Source organism: Physella acuta, unplaced genomic scaffold (assembly GCF_028476545.2).
Source record: "Physella acuta isolate Inbredline_101_S28 unplaced genomic scaffold, ASM2847654v3 ptg001419l, whole genome shotgun sequence".
NCBI lineage: Eukaryota > Metazoa > Mollusca > Gastropoda > Physidae > Physella > Physella acuta.
The window spans coordinates 304,820-328,044 of NW_026732934.1; the positions used below are offsets into that span (position 1 = coordinate 304,820).

Here is a 23,225-nt window from a genome sequence, read left to right on the forward strand (position 1 = left end):
AAAAACTTTCAATTATTATTACAATTTAAATTTAAAAACAATTACGTTTTATTCTGGATAAAAGAAAGATTTACTGGACAAAACAAAAAGAGTAAAATTGTAATTGTAAGAGTAAAACTTAAATTATTTTGTTTTACTCGCAAGAAGGCAGTTTTATCTCAATTTTGGTTAGCTTGCGTATACAGTGTGTGCAGAACTATGTAAATGCCTGGAGCCAACTCCAGTCCTATATATATATATTGTGAATACCGTATCTGTAAATTCATTTTTTTGAAAAATCAAAAACAGAATTTTTTAATGATGAAAAAATAATTCAAAAAATATATTTATGGTTTGAAATAATGAATCAGTTACACATACAATTTTGTTTTTTATTGAATATTTTGACAGTAGTCCTCATTCTTGTTCATTCATATCTTTATCAAATAGAACCATTTGCAGCCCAGTAAAGGTCATTACAATTTATTGGCATAGAAATCACCATTTTTCAGTTATGTAACAGAACACATTGATCAAATCCTAATGAGGTCCAATGAACCTATCTACAGAATTTCAATACACACATGGGATAGGCAGGACAGATTATAATTTTGTAAATATAATATAAATTACGTTATATTAGAAATAAAGTTTAATATGTGAGCTATATTAATATATCACTTCCAATAGAATCAACAATAGTGTCAAATAACAATTAGCAATTTCAAACTAGTTTTAGTATATTAGAAATAAAGTTTAATATGTGAGCTATATTAATATATCACTTCCAATAGAATCAACAATATTGTCAAATAACAATTAGCAATTTCAAACTAGTTTTAGTATTTTGTTTAATTCAATTATCTCTCTGTATAATAATTACTGTGTCCATTCACCTTCCAAGTTTTTAAAAATCATTTACCACTTGGTCTAAAAAAAAAACATTTGTATTTAGTGATTTTCATCAAGGGAGTATAAGAGAGATTAAATTAATTAGGCCTACAAGTAACTATGGTTAATATATACACACATATACATATAGGCCATATAAGCAAATGAAACTGAATTGAAATTTAAAACCTTAATTAACTGGTTTGAAATTATTGCAATAATACCTGTTGACAAAAAAACAACAACATAAAAACAATCACTGAGGTGAACTTTTTTTGCTTGGTTCAAGAAATGTGACAAATTTATTTTGTGTTGCTTAAGAATTAAAAAAAAATGAAAAAACATGTTAATTTACATTACAATAATGGTTATTTTGTTGAACGGGAGGTGAATGAAACAATGCTTTCAAGGAAACATGATCAAATATGTGTTAAACAATGTTATTAGTTATAGTAATGAGCTTTAAATCGTTTTTTCCCCTGGTCAACTTTAAATTGTTGCAGCACCATCAATGGCACTCGAGTCTGTCTTGTTTTCAGTGGCACTTGAAAACTGCTCAGTAACAGGTGACTTTGGCTTACTGTCAATGACACTAGAAAATGTTTTATCTGAGGTGGTATTAGAAGGTGACTGGCCCTCAATGATACTAATAAATTTGCTGTCCTCGCTCTCAATGGATGCTTCATCTTGCTCAGTGTCACTAGAAAATAAATGAGTTCAAAGTAACAGTAACTTAGGAAATTATATATATATATATATATATATATATATATTTATATATATATATATAAAGACTGGCATTGGGATAAAACCCTCAAGGAAAACGCAAAAGAAACACCAGTATCATGATATAACTGATATCTTTAAAAAAAAAGAAAAATACTAGTACAGGCCTACTTCTGGCTGAAACTCATATATATATATATATATATATATATATATATATATATATATATATATATATATATATATATATATATATAATTATATATATAAATATATACATACGTACATACAAATAAACACTTTTTATGAACACTATTTGATATATTTTAAAATTGTTTGTTCAATATAAATAAATAATTAAGAAGACAGAGTAAAAAAATGTTAAAGAAAAAACAACAATCTATACTATAAAAACTTGAAAAACAAACTCCAAACACTTATGTTTAATAACCTACTGCAAGTAAAAATTTTAACTTAATAATAAAACAATTACTATTTGAACTATAATAAAAAACACAAACATGTATCCTAAAAATTATTAAATACTCATTTATGTCTTCAACTGATCCAGGTTCATCCAAAGCATTTGTTGCCATGGTCATCCGTCGCTGAAAGAAAGAAGTAGAAAAATGCAAAGAATTATAACAAGCAGCAACAAATAAGGGTAGTACTTTGTGTTATTCACAAAAAAGTAGATACAACACAGAAGGATATGAGGTTTGGAAATAAACAGTTTCCCATGGGTTGCTAATTTGCTTCACAGGCCCATTGGAAATTATTTAAAAAATTAAAGAGCTGCTATGAAATTTGGATAATTTAGTGCATAGCTTAAAAAGCAAAATTCTTTGTTATAGAGTAATAACAGTTTTTAATACAGGCAGTAGATAGGTAGGTTTTAATAATCAATGGGTTTGATACAAATATATAAGGAAGCAGAAATTAGACTGACCCTGAGCTGCTCTGCATAAATATTGTCAATTATGTCCCTTCTTCTAGCTTCTCTTTTATCCTAAAACAAGAAAGAAAAAAAGTGAAATAAATGTCATAGAATCATTCATTAGTAGATACACTCAAGATCGCATACACTTCTCTGAGTGCTCACATTTCTAAGCATGATATTCGGACTACTAACAAGCTACAGAAGGAAAAACCTTGAGGAAATGCACATATTTAGTGGTTGTCAACATGAATAAAAGAAAGGCTTGATTCCTGTTCAAGCTTGTCAGGCTTAACAATGCTTGAGCAGGTAATTCCCATTTAGGAGTCCAGCAGAGCTACAAGTACTGTAAATATAAACCTTTTTAAAATTAATGGGAAAACTGTTCCAGTGTAAACTGAAGCTTGCTTTTGTGTATGTGTGTATAAGCTTACATATACTTATGCATATTTGATTTTAAAATTGTATATCGTTGCTTTGTCTGTTTTGTTTATAATTTGATGTTATTATTTATGCAAGTAGTTAAGTAGTTTGCTATTATGGCGTGGGTATGACTTTGATTTTAAAATTGTTTATGGTTGCTTTGTGTGTTTTGTTTATAATTTGATGTCATTATTTATGCAAACTTTTAGTTTGTCGTCCCACTTTATGTTTCATGTTGTGATGTAAGTTATTGTTGTATTAGGGACTATCTTCTTGTGCGCAGTATGTGGCGTGGCTGTACTTTGACTTAGTGCAAAATTTTGAATTTCGTTTTGTTTCGTAAAACGTGGTGTGTGGCAGAGGGAGGGACTTTCTGTTGGAATGTCGGGGCCTGTGATTTCTGTGGTTTCTGTGTGTAGTTTGATTGGGTGTTTGGTTATGTTTAGTCCGATTTTTGTCACTTTTAGTTTTTTTTAATTTACATTTTCTTTTAAAATTTGGTTACAATATTTTTGTTAAATATATTTTATAAATTGTTATCTTTTTTTTTTGTTTTATTTTGGGTTTAGACTAAGGTTAGGATATTAACCAGTCTGGGTTCAGCCAGATTTGCACTGACCTGATAGTTTAAATAGAAGCCTAGGGACGTAGATTAGTCACCTCCCTGTCAAGGCTTACACATAAAAAGGCATATATATATATATATATATATATATATATATATATATATATATGCCAACATGGGTAAAAAAATGGGTAAAATATGCTTAAGACCTGCATGCAGGTTTAAAATAAGGTTGATAAAAGAAAAGAACACATTTACCTTGCGATAAATAAAACAGGAGCCAGGTATCCATACCAATAAAATGACCACAATGACTGTTATCACAATATTAGACCTGACAATTGATACTGAAATTCATACAAAGTGAGGATAGTGTGGTTATATTTAATTAAAAAAAAGCCTGCCATAGTCATAATTGCATTAAATAGATAAAAGAGTACAGTGTAAATGTATTTTATTCAGTTTTCTCTAATAACATATTTGTACAGTTAAGTATTGTATTTTCATCAACTACCTGAAATATATACTAAAAATAAATGTTTCAAAATGTAACATTTAGTCAGAGTGGTTATTTTAAAAAATCTCGCTGCGTTGCAATACAATAAGTGCAGAAAGTTTTCATTAATCCATAATAAACAATATTTTTTAGTTATATTTCCAACTGATCCATTTCTGTTAAAAAAGAAACCACCTGACATTTTGCTTCCCTGTTGCTGTTTTTAAATACATATTTTGTTTTTTAATTTAATATTTTAAAAAAAAAGCAACTTTGTCTTATTACAAATTTACCAGCAGGGTGTGAAATCTAGGCATTTTAACAAGGAACAAAATGATTTGATTTCCTGAAGTTAATTTGTTTTGGAAATGCCGTTGCTATAAGTTTGGAATCATTGCAGGTTTTCTTTTTAATAACAAATATGTTTATTATGCACTTAAAGTGTCCCAAAATTTTTATGTGTACTTAGAGTTAGAGATTCCATTTCAACAGTTTTGTTTTAAAGTGTATCCTTAATTAATATTAAATAATAACCTTCTATCTCCATTACAGTCAAACATATGTGCAAGACTATAAATAAAATAAAGCACTCCCAACACCATCACATTGTTATTACCTTGATTTTGATTAGGATTCGATTGTTCAGTTTTGTGTGAGCTAGGAGGCACTAAATTTTTGGTACCTCTACTTCTGTTAGGTTAACGTAACACTAGATGTAATATTGCAAATAACCGAATAAGCTTGCTCTATAATTTGCCAGTTTTCCTGTAAGCTGGCTCATTTTGGGTATTCCATAGAAGAATGCTAGGTTTCACACTTTGCTGGTAACATATAGATTAGCTCAATGGTTCTTAATCCTTTTGGAAGCACCGAACCCCCTCAGTTTCATTTGCACATTTACCTAACCCTTCAATCATCTGCACTGACAAAATTGGATATAAAATCATGCCGGGTGTGTCTTGACCTCTGCCGAACCCCTGAGACTGACTCACCATACCATTAGCGTTTGGTCAAACATTGAGTTTAAAAACCACTGTATTAGCTTAAGCTGACTTCAGTGTGTGTAAATAATCAATAACTAAAGAGTGAATGAATAACACAGAAAAGGTTTGCATACAAAACTATACAACATTGTATCAAACATGGAATATTTAGGACTACATTTGATTAATTTAACATACTGAAAACAAAATACACATAAAATGTATGTAGCTAAGTCTAACTCAAGAAAGTAATAGATTTACTAAAAGTATCTAGAAATTTTAAAACTCAAAATAATGACTTCTCATATATCTTGCTTTATATTAGATAACTGACCATCTCTGTGTTATTTAAAATATTGTTCAATTTATTGTTTCCCCTCCCAAACTATGAAATATTCTACAATACTTACCTATTCTTACTTTCTCTTCAGCCACTAAAAATGAATATATTCGTTTTATTGTTGTAGTTACCACAGGAATACACCTACCCTGCTGAAATATTATGCCTGAATTTATTATATCAGCAAAGCTAATTGCCAAAAAATAAGAGGTGGGTGTGGGTGGAAGTGTTCTAAGACTGCTGTCCCCATAAAGTGCAATCCAACACAATGACAACTAAGATAAAGCAGGAATTAACTTTTCTTATTTTTCACGTACGAGCTGACCCGAGGTGTATCATACACAGCTATTTAGTTGTTGTTTTTTCTACTTTTCAGTAATTCATAATTTGTGAATTCGACAGTACCAATGCTGCCACTGAAAATATTTGCTTTAAAACACTGAACCCCCCCTCCCCCCCACGTGAAAGCAGCCTCCTCTTAGTTACCTCCTCTAAGTTTAAAATCGTTTCAAACTAAATTATCTGCCCCTAATAGCCGTCACCAAACCCAGCTCTACGATTGTAAAATGTAAACATTTAGCGTGAACCACAGCTCACCAGACCATGTGAGGGGGGGGTGGGGGGTGGTAACGATAGAGAGGAAGAGAGGGGACTGTAAGGCGCGCTTGCAGCTTGTTTTCTAACGTCTCCCAGAAGAGAATTATATATATAGATATTAGTATTAAACAGAAAAGGATGGATGGTAACTAACGTGGTATCAGGCAAAATAGAAGTGGTAAGTTTGCAACTAAAACCACATATTTGTACACAACCACCCAGATGCTGGTAAGTTTGTGGCTAAACAACATGCTTGTACACACAACCACCCTGATGCCCCAGGGTATGCTGTATGAAAACCGTGAGTGAATGTTGATCACCCTCCGCAAGAGTAAGACACAACACATCTCAGTAACCTCAAGCATGACAGAGTTATCGCTGGGCTTTCTTGGGAGACACATCTTAGGCTACCACAGGGGTTCAAAAATAAAAAAATAAAAAACGCCGCACTGGAATTTATGTAAGAAATCTTGTCAATCTAAACGGAAATCACTTAGAAGTTGATTAAAGCTGAACCGTAGAATGCACACATATGAAATTTTGTACACCTCTATGAAATGGTAGCCAAGTTATCATGTTCATACACTTATACATATAGACATTATTGCAAAATGGTTTATTTCTGGCTCAGGACGGTGTAAAACTTTGAAATTTGTTACAATTTCATTGTTGATTTTTCGCTCAGCTACAATATTTAACCACTATATAAAGTAAAACCATCTTTGAATTAAAACAAGCAAGTGAATAACATATTCAATATCTATACATCTTTAACAAAAACAACAACTACCTCACAAAACCCAGCATTGCATGGACTGCCATCTTTTTTATACTTTTTTGAATAAGGTTTGCATGTCCCAGGGCGTTCTGGGTCAGAATTATCATAGCAACACCATTTGCATTCATCTTCTGTAAACATTAGTAACAATTGAAATGGTTATTAGAGCTCAAGAACACCAGGAAATAGTTTTTTAGTCTTAAAAAAACTTCAATAAGTCTATATACCAAATACCAGGCATCATAATGAATTGATATACTTGTGGTAGTGTATTGTTTGTTACAGTATACTGCATGATTCAGTTAGGTGACTACACCAAACGAAAAAAATCAATACTACCATTTTAAATTTAGGAATGATTTAACAGTGAATAAAAAGTGTCACTTTTATTGCATGTTAAGCAGTACAACTTCAGGGGTAGAACAAATATTATGATTTTCATGTTTATAGTTTGGTCAGTCCAATGATAGAGATGTGAATAGTTTAAGAATAAATCAGTTATATATATATATATATACGGATATATGTGTATATATATATATATATGTATATATATATATATATATATATATATATATATATATATATATATATATATATATATATATATATATATGTATATATATATATATGTATATATATATATATGTATATATATATATATGTATATATATATATATGTATATATATATATATGTATATATATATATATTATATATATATTTATATATATATATATATATACATATATATATATATAATATATATATATATATATATATATATATATATATATGTATATATATATATATATATATATATATATATATATATATATATATATATATATATATATATATATATATATATATTTTAAAAAGAGGGGTGGGGGGGATGTGATCCTCAATATACATACCTCGGTTTCGACACAGGCAAGGTTCCAAAGTTTTTGAAAGCTCGATAGACTCCATAGCGCAAAAGCTTTTACACTCACCATGGTAACATTTGCCCCTAGCAAACATAAAAGAAATCTATAAACCTAATTGTATCCAAGTTAGCTGCCGACCATTTTAGCCCTAGGTTACTTCTTAGTTCTTTAAACATAGGAAATTTAGACAAATTTATGCATAACATACTGTAACATACATGAAGTAGCATAAAAGTAAGTTAGTCTACTGAACTTGGCTTTCATGTGCTTAACTACACCATCCCAGTTATTTTGAAAATAAATAAAAGGCTTACCCATCTAAACAGCTTGAATTATCTGGTAAAAATTCAGCTGGAGCACAAGTATAGCTTAATCCTCTGTATTTTTAGTCAATGGAATATTATAATATTTTGAATAGAGGTGAGGGATACTTAACACATGCATGTTGTATATATCATTATGGTTGAAAAAATTTACTATATGTAAATGGCAACCTTTTAAAAAGTGTTAAAACAAATTAACATCCTCAGTTTAAAAAATATTTATTACAGTAATTTGAAGCATTGCAAATTATTTTGTGTATAAAGTGACCCAACAATAGATTACAGTGGGAAATATCTCAAGATTACTTTTAAGTTTACTGTAAAGAAAATTTGTAAAAATTACATAATTGAAGCTTTTAAAGTATACTTTTTCCATATTTATTTTGTACCAAAAAAAGGATACGTACAGTATCTTGCCTTCTTACACTCATTAACAAAACTTCCTTCACAAATTGTATTTGCATCAGCAATATTACATTTAGAACAGCATACAGTATTGAAGTCACTGAAGTAGCAAAAAAGTAAATATTGAAAAAAGTAAATATGCATTTTAAAAAATACAGACAAAATAAAACAAAAGACCCCATAGAATTTATTTGACGGAAAAAAACCTACATCAGATATTTAAATATATATTCTATTATTACAGGAAGGTTGAATAAAGATGTTTAGTAAACTATAATTTTATTAATAAATCTATTGTGTAAACAACAGGAATTCATGGGAAGTATGGTTTATTTACTTCCCAACCTAAACAAGTATTTAATTTGTTTTTCTTTTACATACAGAAGGTCCAAAAAAAAAATAATGAGCAGATAGGAAACGAATAATATAATAACCCAACATAGTGATACTGAACCTGATATTATAGTATTTTCTTATAATATTTACACTATAATTGTAAAAGATTTTCATTAAAAAAAAACAAATAAAATTCAGCTTGTTAATTAACTTGTATTTTTTATCATGTAACAAGGATCATGAGCAGTACAGCTAACAGTCTAGTCATTAGCGCTATGCAATGTGTATTAGCTCAACCATATGTTCTATTTTTATACCACTACTGAACAGACAGGTGATAAAAAGTAATAAATAAAAGTGAAATGTCTTTGTCAATAAAATAATGTAATGTGATTTTTAAAAAAATATGTAGTATGATAAGTATTTCTTTAATAGGCCCTAATAGCACTGTGGTCTAAAATATTTTATCATTAGAATACAGGGTAAATGAAGGTCAAGTTTGATTTATATTGGAGTAAAAATTAACAGTGAAGCTTAAAAAAAATGTACACATTATATATATATATATATGTATATATATATGTATATATATATATATATATATATATATATATATATATATATATATATATATATATATATATATATATATATATATATATATATGTGTATATATATATATATATATATATATATATATATATATATATATATAGGCCTATATATATATATATATATATATATATATATATATATATATATATATATATATATATATATATATATATATATATATATATGTTTATATATAAACAACAATTTCTTTTTAATGATACCTGCAAGTAGCAGTCAAATTTAGTGTACAATCTGGTCGGCAGCACTGGTCTAAGCCAACTATACTGTTTGTGCCACCATCACACTCTTCCCCAACATCTCTGACTCCATTTCCACAAAATGAAGTAATCGAACTTCTAGCTGAAATCAATAAGTGACAGTTGTGGCTGCAGTATCAAAAGTGTATATAAAATGAGATACCAAAACCTTAAATTGGGAAATTAAAGGCACCTGGGCATAATTCTAACCACACTACACTGTAGATACTGAGGCTAGAGAAAGTGATGATGGTTTCTACTTCATCTTCTCTTCAGACCATCTGGTCTTAAAAGGTCCTTTACTTACTATACCAGTGTGTTCTTTCTTCTTTCTTCTTCTTCGTTCTTAATTATTAGTGTTGAAGGGGATCGAGATTTATCTGCTAGTGGGTCTGAACTCGAGACTTTGTTCGAATTTATCAACCATGAGCTTTTTGCCGACTCGACCACGCCTCCAACACAATTAAGCGTTACGTGTCAACTGGTTATGCGCCATTGAGGCCATTGACTCCGATTTCAGCCTGCTTTTCTTTTTGGATTTGCTTCCATAGCCTTTGTCCAACCAAGAACAAACTACAAGGCAGCAGTTGTTTAATTTTGGAGTTGTCTCTCCTAGAAGAGTGGCTGTCCCCAGCTAACGAGCCTCATCTGTCCGAGGGTTCGAACTCGAGACTTTTCGGTTTAGCAACCATGAGCTTTACCGACTCGACCACGCCGACCCCAGTGTGTGTTTGTGTTGATTTTTTCATTTTACATTAGTGAGTTTATTTTTAAACAGCATAAGGAGATGCTGACAATTAGCTATTTCATGCCACTGTAACTTTAGTGTAAGTGGCTGTATGGTGCGCCAGGAAAGTATAAACCCTTTCTCATTTTGTTGCTTTTTAGAAACCTCCGAAACAAAGTCTGCACTCAAAGACATCACCACAAAAACTGGTGTGCCAAGATTCACTGATTCTTTGATTTAATATATTCATTTTTCTTGAGACTTTAGATTCATCTATCTTTGTTTTCCTTTAATTCAAAATTATTATACCTTGTAAAGCATATCTACATATGCATATTGAAGTGTGTTTACCTTGTATAGAATTAATTAAAATTAAAATACCTACGTTTTAAGCAGTTAGCTACCTCCACTAATTGACCGATCTGTTTCAACGAGCAGGGTGAAAATAGCTGTTGAAAAAGATGCTGCTTGATTTTTTTTGTCAATGCAAAAATAAATTCAGATCAATCCACTCAAATCAACAACCCACGCCTACTTTTTTACATGAAATTTTTCAATTGAATTTTATCTGTGCTGTTAATAAAAATATTCTTATTTCACACACCAAACAAACTATAGTTGTTCGTTATGTAATGTTTGATATATTGTTTTAAAATTCCAACTTTTTTTTGTAAGAAATATTTCTTAAATATCAACCATGTAAAAAAAAAGTGCTCTTTAGTGTAGCTTTGTGGAAAGAAATTAGATGCCTATTTACACAACAAACAAATACTAAAGGGTAGATAATGGAAAAGCACAATTTATCAAGGTAAGTATGTATTAAGTTGGATATTTATTTGGAAATATGGATTAAAAAAACAAAACAACAATTGAAATGATCTTACCAAATGGTTAGGATTCAACCCTGTGACAGACCTGGCCCACATGAGAAAATTACCTCCTTCCTCATCTGGCTTTGAGCATTCATCACTTGCTGGGTCATGGTTGCTTCCAAAATTGTGACCTGCATTTAAAACAGTTTTAGAATACAAATTTTTATACAGGCCCAAGAGTCAAATTTTTATCCAATCATTTTTTTTAATATGGGAAATTGTTCATCAGTATATGATGAAAAAGAAATCTGTAAATGGTGTAATAGTACAGCGTAATCTATTTAGTGTAAACTAAAGGAAGTAAAAAACAAACTGGTTGGATGAACAATGCAATGTTGTATACATTTCGAGTGGGGGGTAATTGTTGCTATCATCAATACTTTAAAAAAAAACAAAAGAATGACATTTTTAAAACTATGGCAACAAAAAACTTTTAATATCACCACTGCCTCTCTTGGTGACGCCGTGGCCTAGCAGTAAAGCGCTAGAAAGTCTTGAGTTCGAATACAAAGTCAGTAAAACTTCCCTGAGTTGTATACATTTTGAGCAGGGGAGGTCATTGTTACATTATGTCTTGTTAGTTATTGTTAAGTCCCTTGTATTATGTATAACTTTGTTATGTCCCTTGAATGTTTTGTCTATGTCATTGTATTGTGTTTGTTTTCACATTTTCAGTGGGTTTGGCTAAGAATGAAGCTAGAGAGAAGAGTGTTGTCAGAGCTGAATTATATGAATAATTAAGTATTGTAGTAAACTCAAAGGAGTCTCCTGTTTAAGTGGAACAAAACAAAATGTAACACTAATAACGCTAGGGGGCAATGTCAGCGGGGTTGCCCTACAGCTTACAACCATACTTTTTCTCCATCCTTGATTTAGTGAGTGTAATTTATTATTTTTTCATTTTGCAACTTTTGTGTGTTTTTGATTTTATGAACAGAATTATGAAATTGAAAACATAAAATTCACTGCTAACAGCAAATTCCATGTATGGATGTATACAAACAAACAGAGCTCTATAGCAACAGGAACCATAACCGTGATACTTATCTACAGCACCTAATTCTGTAAAGTAAATTAAACAGTTAAACTATTATTTTTAGATGTAGAAATTTATGAAAGCAATACAAAAAAATTAATATAAAAACATATTTAGAATACTCATTAACATTGTAAGACCGCTGGGTTAATTTATTTTGCTTTTTGGTCCTAGATTTATGTTGACAGACATCTCATTATAACAAAAGTGAAGTTACTCTATTTGACCTGATGGTCATAAGGGAGGACTGAAGTTGGGTTCACCTGTTTTTGTGGGGCCACAGCATGTTTAAGGATAGTTTGGTCAGTTCAGTGTCTTTACTCTCCCTAACTTGAATCAAGTACCCCTTTAAACTGGGTGGACTCACTGGAATTCTACAATTTTGAGTCGAAAACCAAACTCTAGAATTTTCAAAACTTAACCATGCCATTCTTTAAAGTAGTTTTAAAAAGTTCATTTATCTAACAATGAAAGCTTTTATAAAATGTAAAAAAACAAAACAGTTTTTTATAATATATTTTCAGAAACTTATTTACATACAAATCAAAAAGCCTCTACATAAGACTGGTAATTTCTTAATTAGTTTAGTTATCTACTAACCACAACACCCAGTGTAAGCCAGAGGATGATGTATTCAACATTTACTTAAACTGTCTGAACCATAATAATAAAATGATAACGTCAAAAATAAAACTGTAATAAACTTGAAAACAGTTTGAATTTTATTACCATGAGCAAAGACTAGATTCATCTGAAGAGACGAGACCAGCCCAGCATTAGTATCCTCTCCAGATGTAATGCCTATACTATAAAAATTTGACGCTGTATCTATTCAGAAAAAGAGGTTTAGGAACATTAGTTTTAAATTTACTCTGATTTAAAAAATAATTAAAAAAATAATTTTTTAATGAATGAAAATAGAATAAGGGAAATTTCATATTTGAAGCAATAGACAATGTTTTAGACATGGCGATAGCTATCTTTCAAAGTAGTGCATCTTTGAAATCAACCCATTAAAACAGTCTATGGCAATGTAAAGCGAGTCTGTTTAGAATGAAGAAATTACAAAACATGAAATAAATTAGTTCATATGCATTTAACTTAATTACTTGTATAACTTGTATAAATTTAATTTAAAAAAAAAGTGAAAAAGTAGACAAAAACAAATATATATGATTATGTTTATATAACATCTTACTTTTGCATATTCCACTCAGATAAGCAAAGCCCAAAACACGGTTAGGTAGGGGGTATTGGGTAAACAAATGATGGTGACAAAAAAAGTCTTTCTGTGAAGCCAGGTGATATGCAAAAGACTGCAATGTATAAAAGTAATAAGTAAAAACATTTCAATTTAACAATTGGATATAGTCATTTAACTGCAACCCTGAGAAAATGTGAATAACTTACACTCATTTTCAGGTCAGGATTCCATTTAATGCCAGCAGCATTGTAATGTGGAAGTTTGTGTTCCTTGCTAGTTGTTGATGGTGTTGTGTAGAGCAGAATCTGTAGGAGAGTTCAGTGGAATACTTCAAACAAATTTCATGTTAAATAGGTCTCTGTCTATCTTACAACTCTTTTAAAACTGAGTAATGCTGTCTCAGTGGAACACATTGCACTGAGGCCACATCCTCCTAACATGTACTTCATGTATAAAATTAATTTTTGTTTATCTGGTCAAGACAACTTTCAAACTTTAAAATTTACCTTTCCAATTTGAAGACCAATGTTACTGATTATATCATTATTATATCCTACAAATGATGAACTTCTAAACACCTTGTCTGTTAAATGAACATAGCTTATCTGCCAAAAGAAAAGAAGTTCCAAATTAGTTTATTATTTTCAATTGTTGTTAAAGTATTCACATCAATAAAAAATGTTTTTCTTTGTGAATTGTTCATAATTCTGTTTTGGCCCTTCCCCATTAGGCTAGGAATATACACTATCAGTGTTAATTCCATTAATCTACTTGATTCCATATTATTATTAAGGTTGATTTAGTAATATATTCATCATGCAATAGTTAAGGATGTTACATAAATGTCAGCCCATGGCCAAAGGGCCTGGGGGTTCAAATTTTTGTGATAAGTGATGACAGGGGGGTAAACAGAAATGTCAAGAGAAGGCAAAGAGAAATGTAAACATAAATATAAACAAACAGAAAGGCCAATATTTACCAGCAAAGAATAACAAGACTGGAAGTTATAGTGACATCTATCACGGAATAATTTATAGCTACCAATGACAAAGATTACACATGTGTCTGCAGCTTCTCTCTTTTTTCTTATAACACCTGATTTTGCTGTAAAAAACAGTTTTAATCTCATAATTACCATGTGACAAGAAAATTAATAAATGGTTTAATATAGTCCTTATATAAAGACTATGCTTTTGCTTTTTTAAACCAAAATATTTTAATAATAATAGATCTATACAGCAGCATTGAATAAAAATATAATCTAAACATAATTTTAAATTCAACAGTTAAGAAAAAAATAGTTTAAATCTACATGTATAAAAAGCAATGTATGTGTGTGTGTGTGTGTCTGTTTGTTTGTCTTTTATGCATTCCTACACCTCTCATCACATCGGCGTGAAACTTTGGGAAGTTGTTGTGAATATTTCTGAAAAAAAAATAATAATTCAAATTTGCAGGGGTGGCGCCCCGGCAGAGTGCAATTTGTTTTTTCTCTATGTACGGTATATAAAAAAATAAAAGTCGATTGAAGTTTGACACAGTTCATCCCATCGTCATCAAACTTGATTAGAACACCCCAGTGAGTTGATTAGAACCACCCAATGAGTTCATTAGAACACCCCAGGGAAGGTTTATGCAAAAAAAATCTCTTTTGACTTCACAAGGGCGGCGCCCCGGGAGGGTTCTATTTTTCTCTAAAAATGGTATATAAAAAATAAAAGTACGATGTGGTTCGAAACCTTTCATCCGTGTGCCATGAAACTTTGGGGAGTTGATGAGAATACTCCCGAGAAGGTTACTGTGAACAAAGTAATGACAATATGATATGGATGGCGCCTGCGATGGTGAGATTTTCGTCAAACACAATTTGGCGCTCAGAGTTCCAGAGCGTCTATGTTAGGACGTGGCATCCGCTAATCTTGCGCCCTGCATAGCGGGTGGGGGGTAATACTATACTCAGCGTTAAAACTTCAAGAGGCGCAACCGTCGGCGCCCTGTAGATTGCACAACCCGAAGCACCCCGGGCTCCCCTGCGAACACTATGGCGTCTACATTCATTAAAAGAAGACTATACACTAAAGACACGATGGGCAACAATAATCATTGACTATATCGAACCAGGCACGTTCCCTGGTAGTGTTGGTATTGTAGGTAAATCCGTGTCCCTATATTTACGTTCCAAGCGTAGGCATTGTTTACATTTAAATAACTCAGTTTAAGAAAACAAGGTCACGCGTCTTAGAACATAGGATTGCGCGGGACGGGTAGGCTAGTTTTTAATAAAAATAAGTGACCACAAATGTATTTAATTATTTTAATGCCATCCCAGGTGGACTGTTTTACTTTTTAACAATCAAAGTCTTAACTGAGTAAAGTACCCTTTTGAGCCTTATAATCCATGGGGTGAAGTAGAGTTCACCAGTTTTAGTGACCTCAGCATATGAAGGGATAGTGTGATCAGCACTATGCAGGACGCTTTACTTCCCCTAATGTGAGTTGAGTACATATCCAAGATGGGTGGGTGCAGGGGTGTTCAACAGTCAAACGCTCTACCATTTGACCACACCATCCCAAAGTGCAGAACTACCAATCTCTAAAGTTTAGTCAAGATCATGAATATTAGATACTAGAACTCTTTAGGGATGATCCATTATTCCACATGGGAAGAGGAGGGCTATGACTTAAAAAAAAGCACAAACCTTTTACTTTTTGTTAATATCATAACAGTTAACCCTTTAGATTATAACAATAAGTTTGTGGTTCATTTTGTTCATGCTTGGTTTTAGTTATCTTCAATGTTGAAGTTAATTTTGGTTTATCAAATAAGTCAAACAGTTTTTAGCCAATAATGATAAGAAATTATTGAAAAGAAGATCTATTTGTAGTATTAATAAAATATATCTAACCTGTATTATTTGCTTTCGTCATGTTGTCTAATTTTGCATCTACAACTCCACTAAAACAAAATAAATCATCAAATTTATGCAAACAAACATTTAACCTAGTTTTACAAGAATGTAAATAATTTTACTGTAGTAGACATATAGTTAAAACAAAGATTATAATTTTAGAAAGTGTTCCAAAAATAAATAAATCCAAGAATAAATAAAAAAAACAACAAAGAAGGTAAATGATGTGCAAGAGTTTGTCTACCTTGGCAGCAAGATCAGCAAAACGGGAGGCAGAGAGGAGGACATACGCGCTAGAGTTAATAGAGCCCGCTGCGCTTTCACAGTCCTGCGACCCATATGGAAAAGTTCGGCCATCTCCATTACCACAAAAATTAGGATATTTAACTCTAATGTCAAGGCAGTTCTGCTGTATGGAGCAGAGACATGGAGAGTCTCCAAGGCAAGCATAGCAAAGATACAGACCTTCATGAATAGATGCCTTAGACAGATACTGAAACTGAGATGGCAGGACAAAGTCCCGAACTTGGAACTATGGAGGAAAGCTAGGCAGGAGCCTATAGGTGTGCAAATAAGAAGGAGGAAGTGGCGCTGGGTGGGTCACACACTGCGAAAGGCTCACACAAATGTTACACGCCAAGCGCTTGAGTGGAACCCCCAGGGAAAGCGGAAGAGAGGGCGCCCAAGACAGACCTGGAGGCGGAGTCTTCTTGAAGAACTGAAGCCAACAGGGATGTCTTGGGAGATGTCAAAATTAATAGCCGAGGATAGGAAGAAATGGAAGGAAATGGTGGAGGCCCTATGCTCCATAAAGAGCAAAGAGGACTAACAACAACATAACAAGTTTGAAATGAAGAAGTAAATTCATGATCTTACCAACGCCACCCATCAGCTGGTAAGTCTGTACTTTTGTAAGCAACAAGGGAATGATTTTTTGGGTTTTCAGCAGGAGATAAGAGATTTCTTGCAGGCTAAGTTTAAAAAACATCAAAATTAATAGACTCATGCTATCTTAAAGAAGGTTAATTCAAAATATTTTACATGCGTAAGTGTTAGGAAATTCTTCACCAATCAGGTTCAAAGGATAATTTATTTTTTCCCCGATATTTATCTAAGTGATTTATAACTTTCCCTATCTTGTTATATTCTGTTTTTTTTATTAAAAAAATACATATTTGAATTTGAAACTTCTCCATATTTTTAAAGTTGTAGGACAAAAGGCCAACATCCATCAGGTTGATTGGATTTAAAGGCTATGTGTCCAGCATTCAAATGAGAGACTGGCAAAAAAAACAGGCAGACCTTACGGTTGACAAACAAAATATCCAAGCCTTGTCAATAATAAAAAAACAAAACAATGGGTTACTACTGTATAATAGGCTACTCTTTGATAGTAGGGTGAGACAACCATCAAAGAACAAAAATCATAGAGTGCCGACCATCACAAGATAAAATATGTCACCCAGAAGCTATTATCAATTTAGTTTAATTAATTACAAAATATCGTTGAGTGAAAACATTTATTATTGTAGAAGGTAGGGAATGATTGTTAAATTAAGTCTTCATTTTTTTTAACCATTTAGAAATGTACAAATGGGGTAGATTTTAATCTATTGCTAAACACAAAATCTGAATACTTGGAACGCCAAGCTATCAAACTCTTAAATGTTGATCATTTGTATTTTGGCCATTTGTTAGTTGGTATTCTGTCTAATGGTGGTCTACTGGTAATCGTCAGTATGGTATGTCAGCCTTTTGTCCATCCTGCCTTCATCTGGATCCCATTTAAAAAAAATTGTAGATAATGGTAAACCTAGCACACATTTGCAGAAAAAACACAATATAGCAGACATTTAGTCTGAAGGTAAGTTTATTAAATATGGAAAAAATAAAAGCCTCATCTCACTAGCTAAAAGAAAACATTTATGTAGGCCTTAGCTTAATACTAAGGAATAAAAATGTAAAAGATTAGGGTTTAGAAACCAAATAAGTTTATGACCCAGAGATCAACGCTGCGCAGAAATAACGTGCCAATGTATGCATTAAAAGAGATTTTAATAGGGCTTTCTGCTAGGTCTTATAATATTAAACATGATGTTCCTACAAAAATATTAGTACCCAATTTCATCTGCAGACTAATCAAAAGTTTTACACATTTGTCCCATTTGGAATTTTTAATTGTTCAATGTACCTATATAAAATGATATAAATCATTCTCCCAGAGTGTGTAGTTAAAAAAAATATTGTAAATTCAATAGATCTTCTTTTACATATAAAGAATAGGCCATGTTAAAATACCTCTACTGCATAGATTTCATCTTTTTCAAAAATTTGTATAGACCACAAATAGTCTTCCTTGTGAGCATGAACGGATACATCTGGGTTGTCTGTAAAATATTGTTATAGCAATATCAATTCATGTCAATAACATGTATAAAAATATTCAACAAAAGAGCTGATTAAAGGTAAATTACAAATTAATAAAAATGATATTTTGAAATTTTTGTTTAGTAGATATTACAAAAAAGTAAAACAAAAAGAGTTAAATAAACTATTTAATTTAACTATTTGTTTGGTCAAACTAGAAACAGTGATTTTTAATTTACTTATTAAATGAAAAAAAAAGTTAAAAGATATTAAATAAACCTTTTAAGTGGCCTTTAAAAATTAAATCTTGATTGACATGGAATGGACTTGTCTTCCCATCTTCATGAACTAACTGACCAACAAAACCTGCAGCCAATACATCAGTTCCAGATTTCAGAACCAACTGAAAGTCTCTGTGAATACACACTTAGTTAAAAGTCACCATTAAAATGGTAAAGGATGAAAAAAAAACAACCTACAAAATGCTTAAAATTGATAATGTTGACACATTATTTTTTAACCAAGAAGTATTAGCCTAGAAAAATGGCAGAAAAAAAAAGAAAGAAGCAATAGTTTTAACCTGAACTGAAAAGCCTGTTCAAAATGTGGTCTATCAATGCTTTTCTTTTAAAGAAAATATATTTTTTCAAACTGCATACCTTTTAAGAATAAGGAACATTTGTGACCTTTAAAATATTTTTCAAACTTATCAAACAAGTATTTATCAAATAAAATAGTCTATACTGATATTACAAAATGGCTCAAAGTATGTCTTCTATTAGAACCAAATTATCAATACTTTTTCTTTTCAGAAGGTCTAAAACAAATACCTTTTGAGAATACTGAATTTTAGTTCTTGAAATAGGCTGGTTCTGGAGGTTTCTGCTGAGCGTTTCACAAAAGATGATGACACTATGTCAGTATGACTGAATGTTTCGTAGTACTTCAGATTTACAGCAAATGTATCTGAAAGAGTTAAAAAGCTGAATTAGAAAACTCATATACTTTTTACATCTTAGTCATCAGCCTTTGATATTAAAACTCTGGTAGCTACTTTTTTGGCAAACTTAAGTGTAGGTCCAGTATAGGCAAATGGTGTGCTGCCCATGGACTCAGGGCAGTGGCGTAGCGAGGTTGGGTGTCACCCAGTGCGGCACTTAATGGTGTCACCCCCCCAGAGGCGTAGCGACCCTTCTCGGGGACAAACTTTTAAATTTTTGATTTGCACCCTCCTCAAACTTTCGATTTGCACCCCCCTCTCAAGTTTTTCTCTATATATTTTGCTATTTTTTGCCTTGGTGTCACCCCCCTAAATGGTGTCACCCGGTGCGGTCCGCACCCCCCCTCGCTACGCCTCTGACTCAGGGTACTAAGCAAGTCCCATACTGGTCTTAAGTAATACATTTTTTGACAAATCTGTATGTGATCAGCATGTAAATTTAATTCTGAATTGCGCTTATGTAAACATAATTATTTCAAACTGGTTTTAAAAAAACGATAGCTTAAAGGAATAGGCCTAGTAGATCGAGATAAAATAAAAAATTGTATCAGGTGTAGCAGTGTAAGTTAATGACATAATTAAAGTAAAGCCTATATTCTATTAGCAAAGGCTATTGGATGCACAAAAAAAAAAACAACAACAAAAAACAAAAAAAAATTCAAGAGAGAAAACAATGACACTTCAAATAATGCAACTTTATATTTTCTTAAAAATAAACTAAAATAGCATACAGTGATTCATTTTTTAACAGTAGGTTCAAATCAGCAAATAGGCAACTATTCATCCTTACTTAGGTTGTAGTACATCTCAAAATCTAGCTTTAGAAACTTTATAAGAAACTTAATTTTCTGAAGGCCACTTATTAGCCATGCAAAGGATGCTTATTATTAATAAATGCTATTTCTGCTAATGCTCCTGATAAATACATACTTTAACAAAACTAATCCTGACCATATCATATACTTTGCTTAAGGAATATATTAAAGATACAGTGAAATGAACAAACAGAATCCAAAAACTGTAAGACATGTGTGAACAGAGACCAGTACAAATAATAATATTTAGATTAGACTAGCAGTCTACTAGACCTAACTATAACTTTAGATTAGAACACTATGGCAAGGGATCAACAAAAGACGTCACACTTTTTTGGACAATTTTTACCTCCTCCCCCTCTCTATCGTCACCCACCTCATCTCACAAACCCACCATCAGAATGCAGTTTTAGTTTTTTAAAACATTTATTTCTTTCTAAAATATTTTTAAGCGCTGTCAACAATTGAGTCTTGAATATATTAATCAATTTCTATTTCAATTTAGAATAAAACCCAGCTTTTTAAAAATGTAAAAAAAAACCGACTAAAAGACAGTTTTTAGCATTACATTTTAAATTGCAAAAGAAGTGTGTCGTAACAGATGATAACACATTTCCCTTTGTCACCTACAGAGTTTCTTCCAGGCATCTCTTCACGGACGGGGATGGGGGAAATTTCAAGTGCCCCCCCCCCCCCGGGAGAAAACAGTCTGGAAGAAACACTTTCGTCACAATTTTCTTAATTAGTAAATTTCCCCCCCCCCCCACCCACAGAGAGGTGTAACATTTGTTCACTTATTTGTTTGTCTTTTACACTGAACTGACCCTTTCTTTAAAAAAGTGAAATAGATTTATTATTATATATATTTTATAATTAATTATTAATTAAGATTTCTTCTAGATTCTAGCTAGACTAATCTAGACTAGACTGAAATCTAGAATATTCTAGAATCTCTAGTTAGACTAATGGTAATCTATCGTTTTGGGTACGTAAAATCGCCCGCGATTTGTAATGTGAAAAACAGGTGACTCCTTAAATTTTAATAATTATTTCACATTTTGAGGAGGATTTATGTTTTAAAAATTCAAAAATGTTTCCTTGATTCATTTATGTACCTGTTTTTAAACAATTGAATTAAAACTTTTCCGTAATAAATGAAGACTAGCGATGTTTCCAACAGATGCAACCATGCTCATTTACTATAGCAGCCATCTTGTCTAAGTTTTATTTTTATAAGCTTTAGCGCCAGATTCAGGGGGAAGCCACTCTATTTTACAAATGGCTGCTGTTTATATAGCAAATCTTGCTCTCAGACACTGCTGTTTAAAGTTAATTTCTGGCCTATATCGATATATTTAGCCATTGATTTAGGTTTATTATTCATTTATCTATAATATTTGACACAAAAGTATGACAATATACTATATACTATATACTTCTATTAATAAAGCCTTGACAATGAGGTAACGTTTTCGTACATAAATATTAAATAGCCGCGGGCGATTTTACGTACCCAAAACGATAGATTACCAAAGTCTAGTCTAAAGTAAACTTGTTTTGAAGTCAAGTTTAGATTCTAGATCTAGATATCTAGATCTAGACTAGAATCTAGATATCTAGTCTAGCTTAGTAGCTGCTTAGTAGCTAGTGTGTGGCTTGATCTAAAAAAAACTAAACTAGACTTAATCTGAATATTAATATTATTATTAATAATACAACACATGATCATCACCTACACTTAGCAACACCAAGAATGCAAACAGTGACAAGAGTAGCTGTAAGCATGACATTCACAAATTTCATTAACGCTAGATATTAGTATAGAAATCTACGTATTAGTTTATTATAACTAATTCAGTTGTCTAGTTCCAGCTGCATACATTTCTATTCAAATTTTCATTTTTAAAAGTTTAAATTTGTTGCACTTTTTAGCTTAAAAACTATGCCAGGATTTCATACAATTTTAAGGTGACTTTATATTATAAACATTTTAAAAGGACTAACACAGTCCTAACTAATCTAAATCCAATCTAGAATACTCTAGATCTAGATCAGTAGTTTTTAACCTGGGTTCTATCGAATCCCAGGGGTTGTGTGTTTGTCTCCGGGGTTTGGCGGAGGTCAAGACATACAGCCGACTTATACGATTCACGATCTGATTTGGTCAGAGCGTTGATAGAACTAGATTCTAAGTTTCGGAAGGGTTAGGTACCTCTAAAAAAATAATTAAGAACCACTGATCTAGCTGTCCATCTCTCACGCTAAAAAATTATCTAAAACAAAATGCAATATAATTGATCCATGTATAATGTATAAATCTACCTGGTCCAAGATATAAAAAAGATAAATGGTTAATGGTTGATACAGTTAAAATGACCGGTTAATTATAAAACTTGTAATTAAATTAGTCATGTTGATTTCAGCAATCTCCAGATGTCAACAAAATAAACAATTCGCACTTTCATTTGATTGTGTGTGTGTGTATCCCTAATCAGGGGCGTAGCGAGGGGGGGGGGGGGGGCGGGGGGTGCGGACCGCACCGGGTGACACCATTTAGGGGGGGGGTGACACCAAGGCAAAAAAATAGCAACATATGTGGAGAAAAAGTTGAGGGGGGGGGGGCGTGCAAATCGAAAGTTTGAGGGGGGGGGGGGTGCAAATTGAAAACTTGAGGGGGGGGGGGTGCAAATCGAAAGTTTGCGGGGGGGGGGTGCAA

General features: G+C 31.8%; 1 protein-coding gene across 1 annotated transcript; it reads right to left on the reverse strand.

Annotated features, from left to right (window-relative positions):
* Positions 1-751: 751 nt before the first annotated feature.
* LOC131927561 (ADAM 17-like protease) lies at positions 752-22,373 on the reverse strand. The gene is made up of 23 exons (XM_059283271.1): positions 22,246-22,373; positions 19,525-19,660; positions 18,974-19,107; positions 18,626-18,714; positions 17,204-17,298; positions 16,325-16,374; positions 14,398-14,522; positions 13,925-14,023; positions 13,625-13,723; positions 13,413-13,530; positions 12,944-13,042; positions 11,191-11,309; positions 10,692-10,755; positions 9,544-9,682; positions 8,370-8,471; positions 7,958-8,020; positions 7,632-7,726; positions 6,728-6,846; positions 5,411-5,492; positions 3,780-3,868; positions 2,546-2,605; positions 2,143-2,204; positions 752-1,570 (listed from the first exon to the last, which is right to left on the reverse strand). Exons 1-23 carry the CDS (start codon positions 22,310-22,312, stop codon positions 1,360-1,362), a joined length of 2,316 nt encoding a protein of 771 aa, XP_059139254.1. The 5' UTR covers positions 22,313-22,373; the 3' UTR covers positions 752-1,359.
* Positions 22,374-23,225: the final 852 nt, after the last annotated feature.

Bases quoted from the DNA above. Each gene is read 5' to 3' on its own strand.
- LOC131927561 (XM_059283271.1), bottom strand. From the start codon at position 22,312: ATGAAATTTGTGAATGTCATGCTTACAGCTACTCTTGTCACTGTTTGC. The intron at 13,531-13,624 runs GTAAGTTATTCA...TATACATTGCAG, and splicing joins ATCCTGACCTGAAAATGAGT to TCTTTTGCATATCACCTGGC. The intron at 8,472-9,543 runs GTATCATTAAAA...TTGCTACTTCAG, and splicing joins AATTTGACTGCTACTTGCAG to TGACTTCAATACTGTATGCT.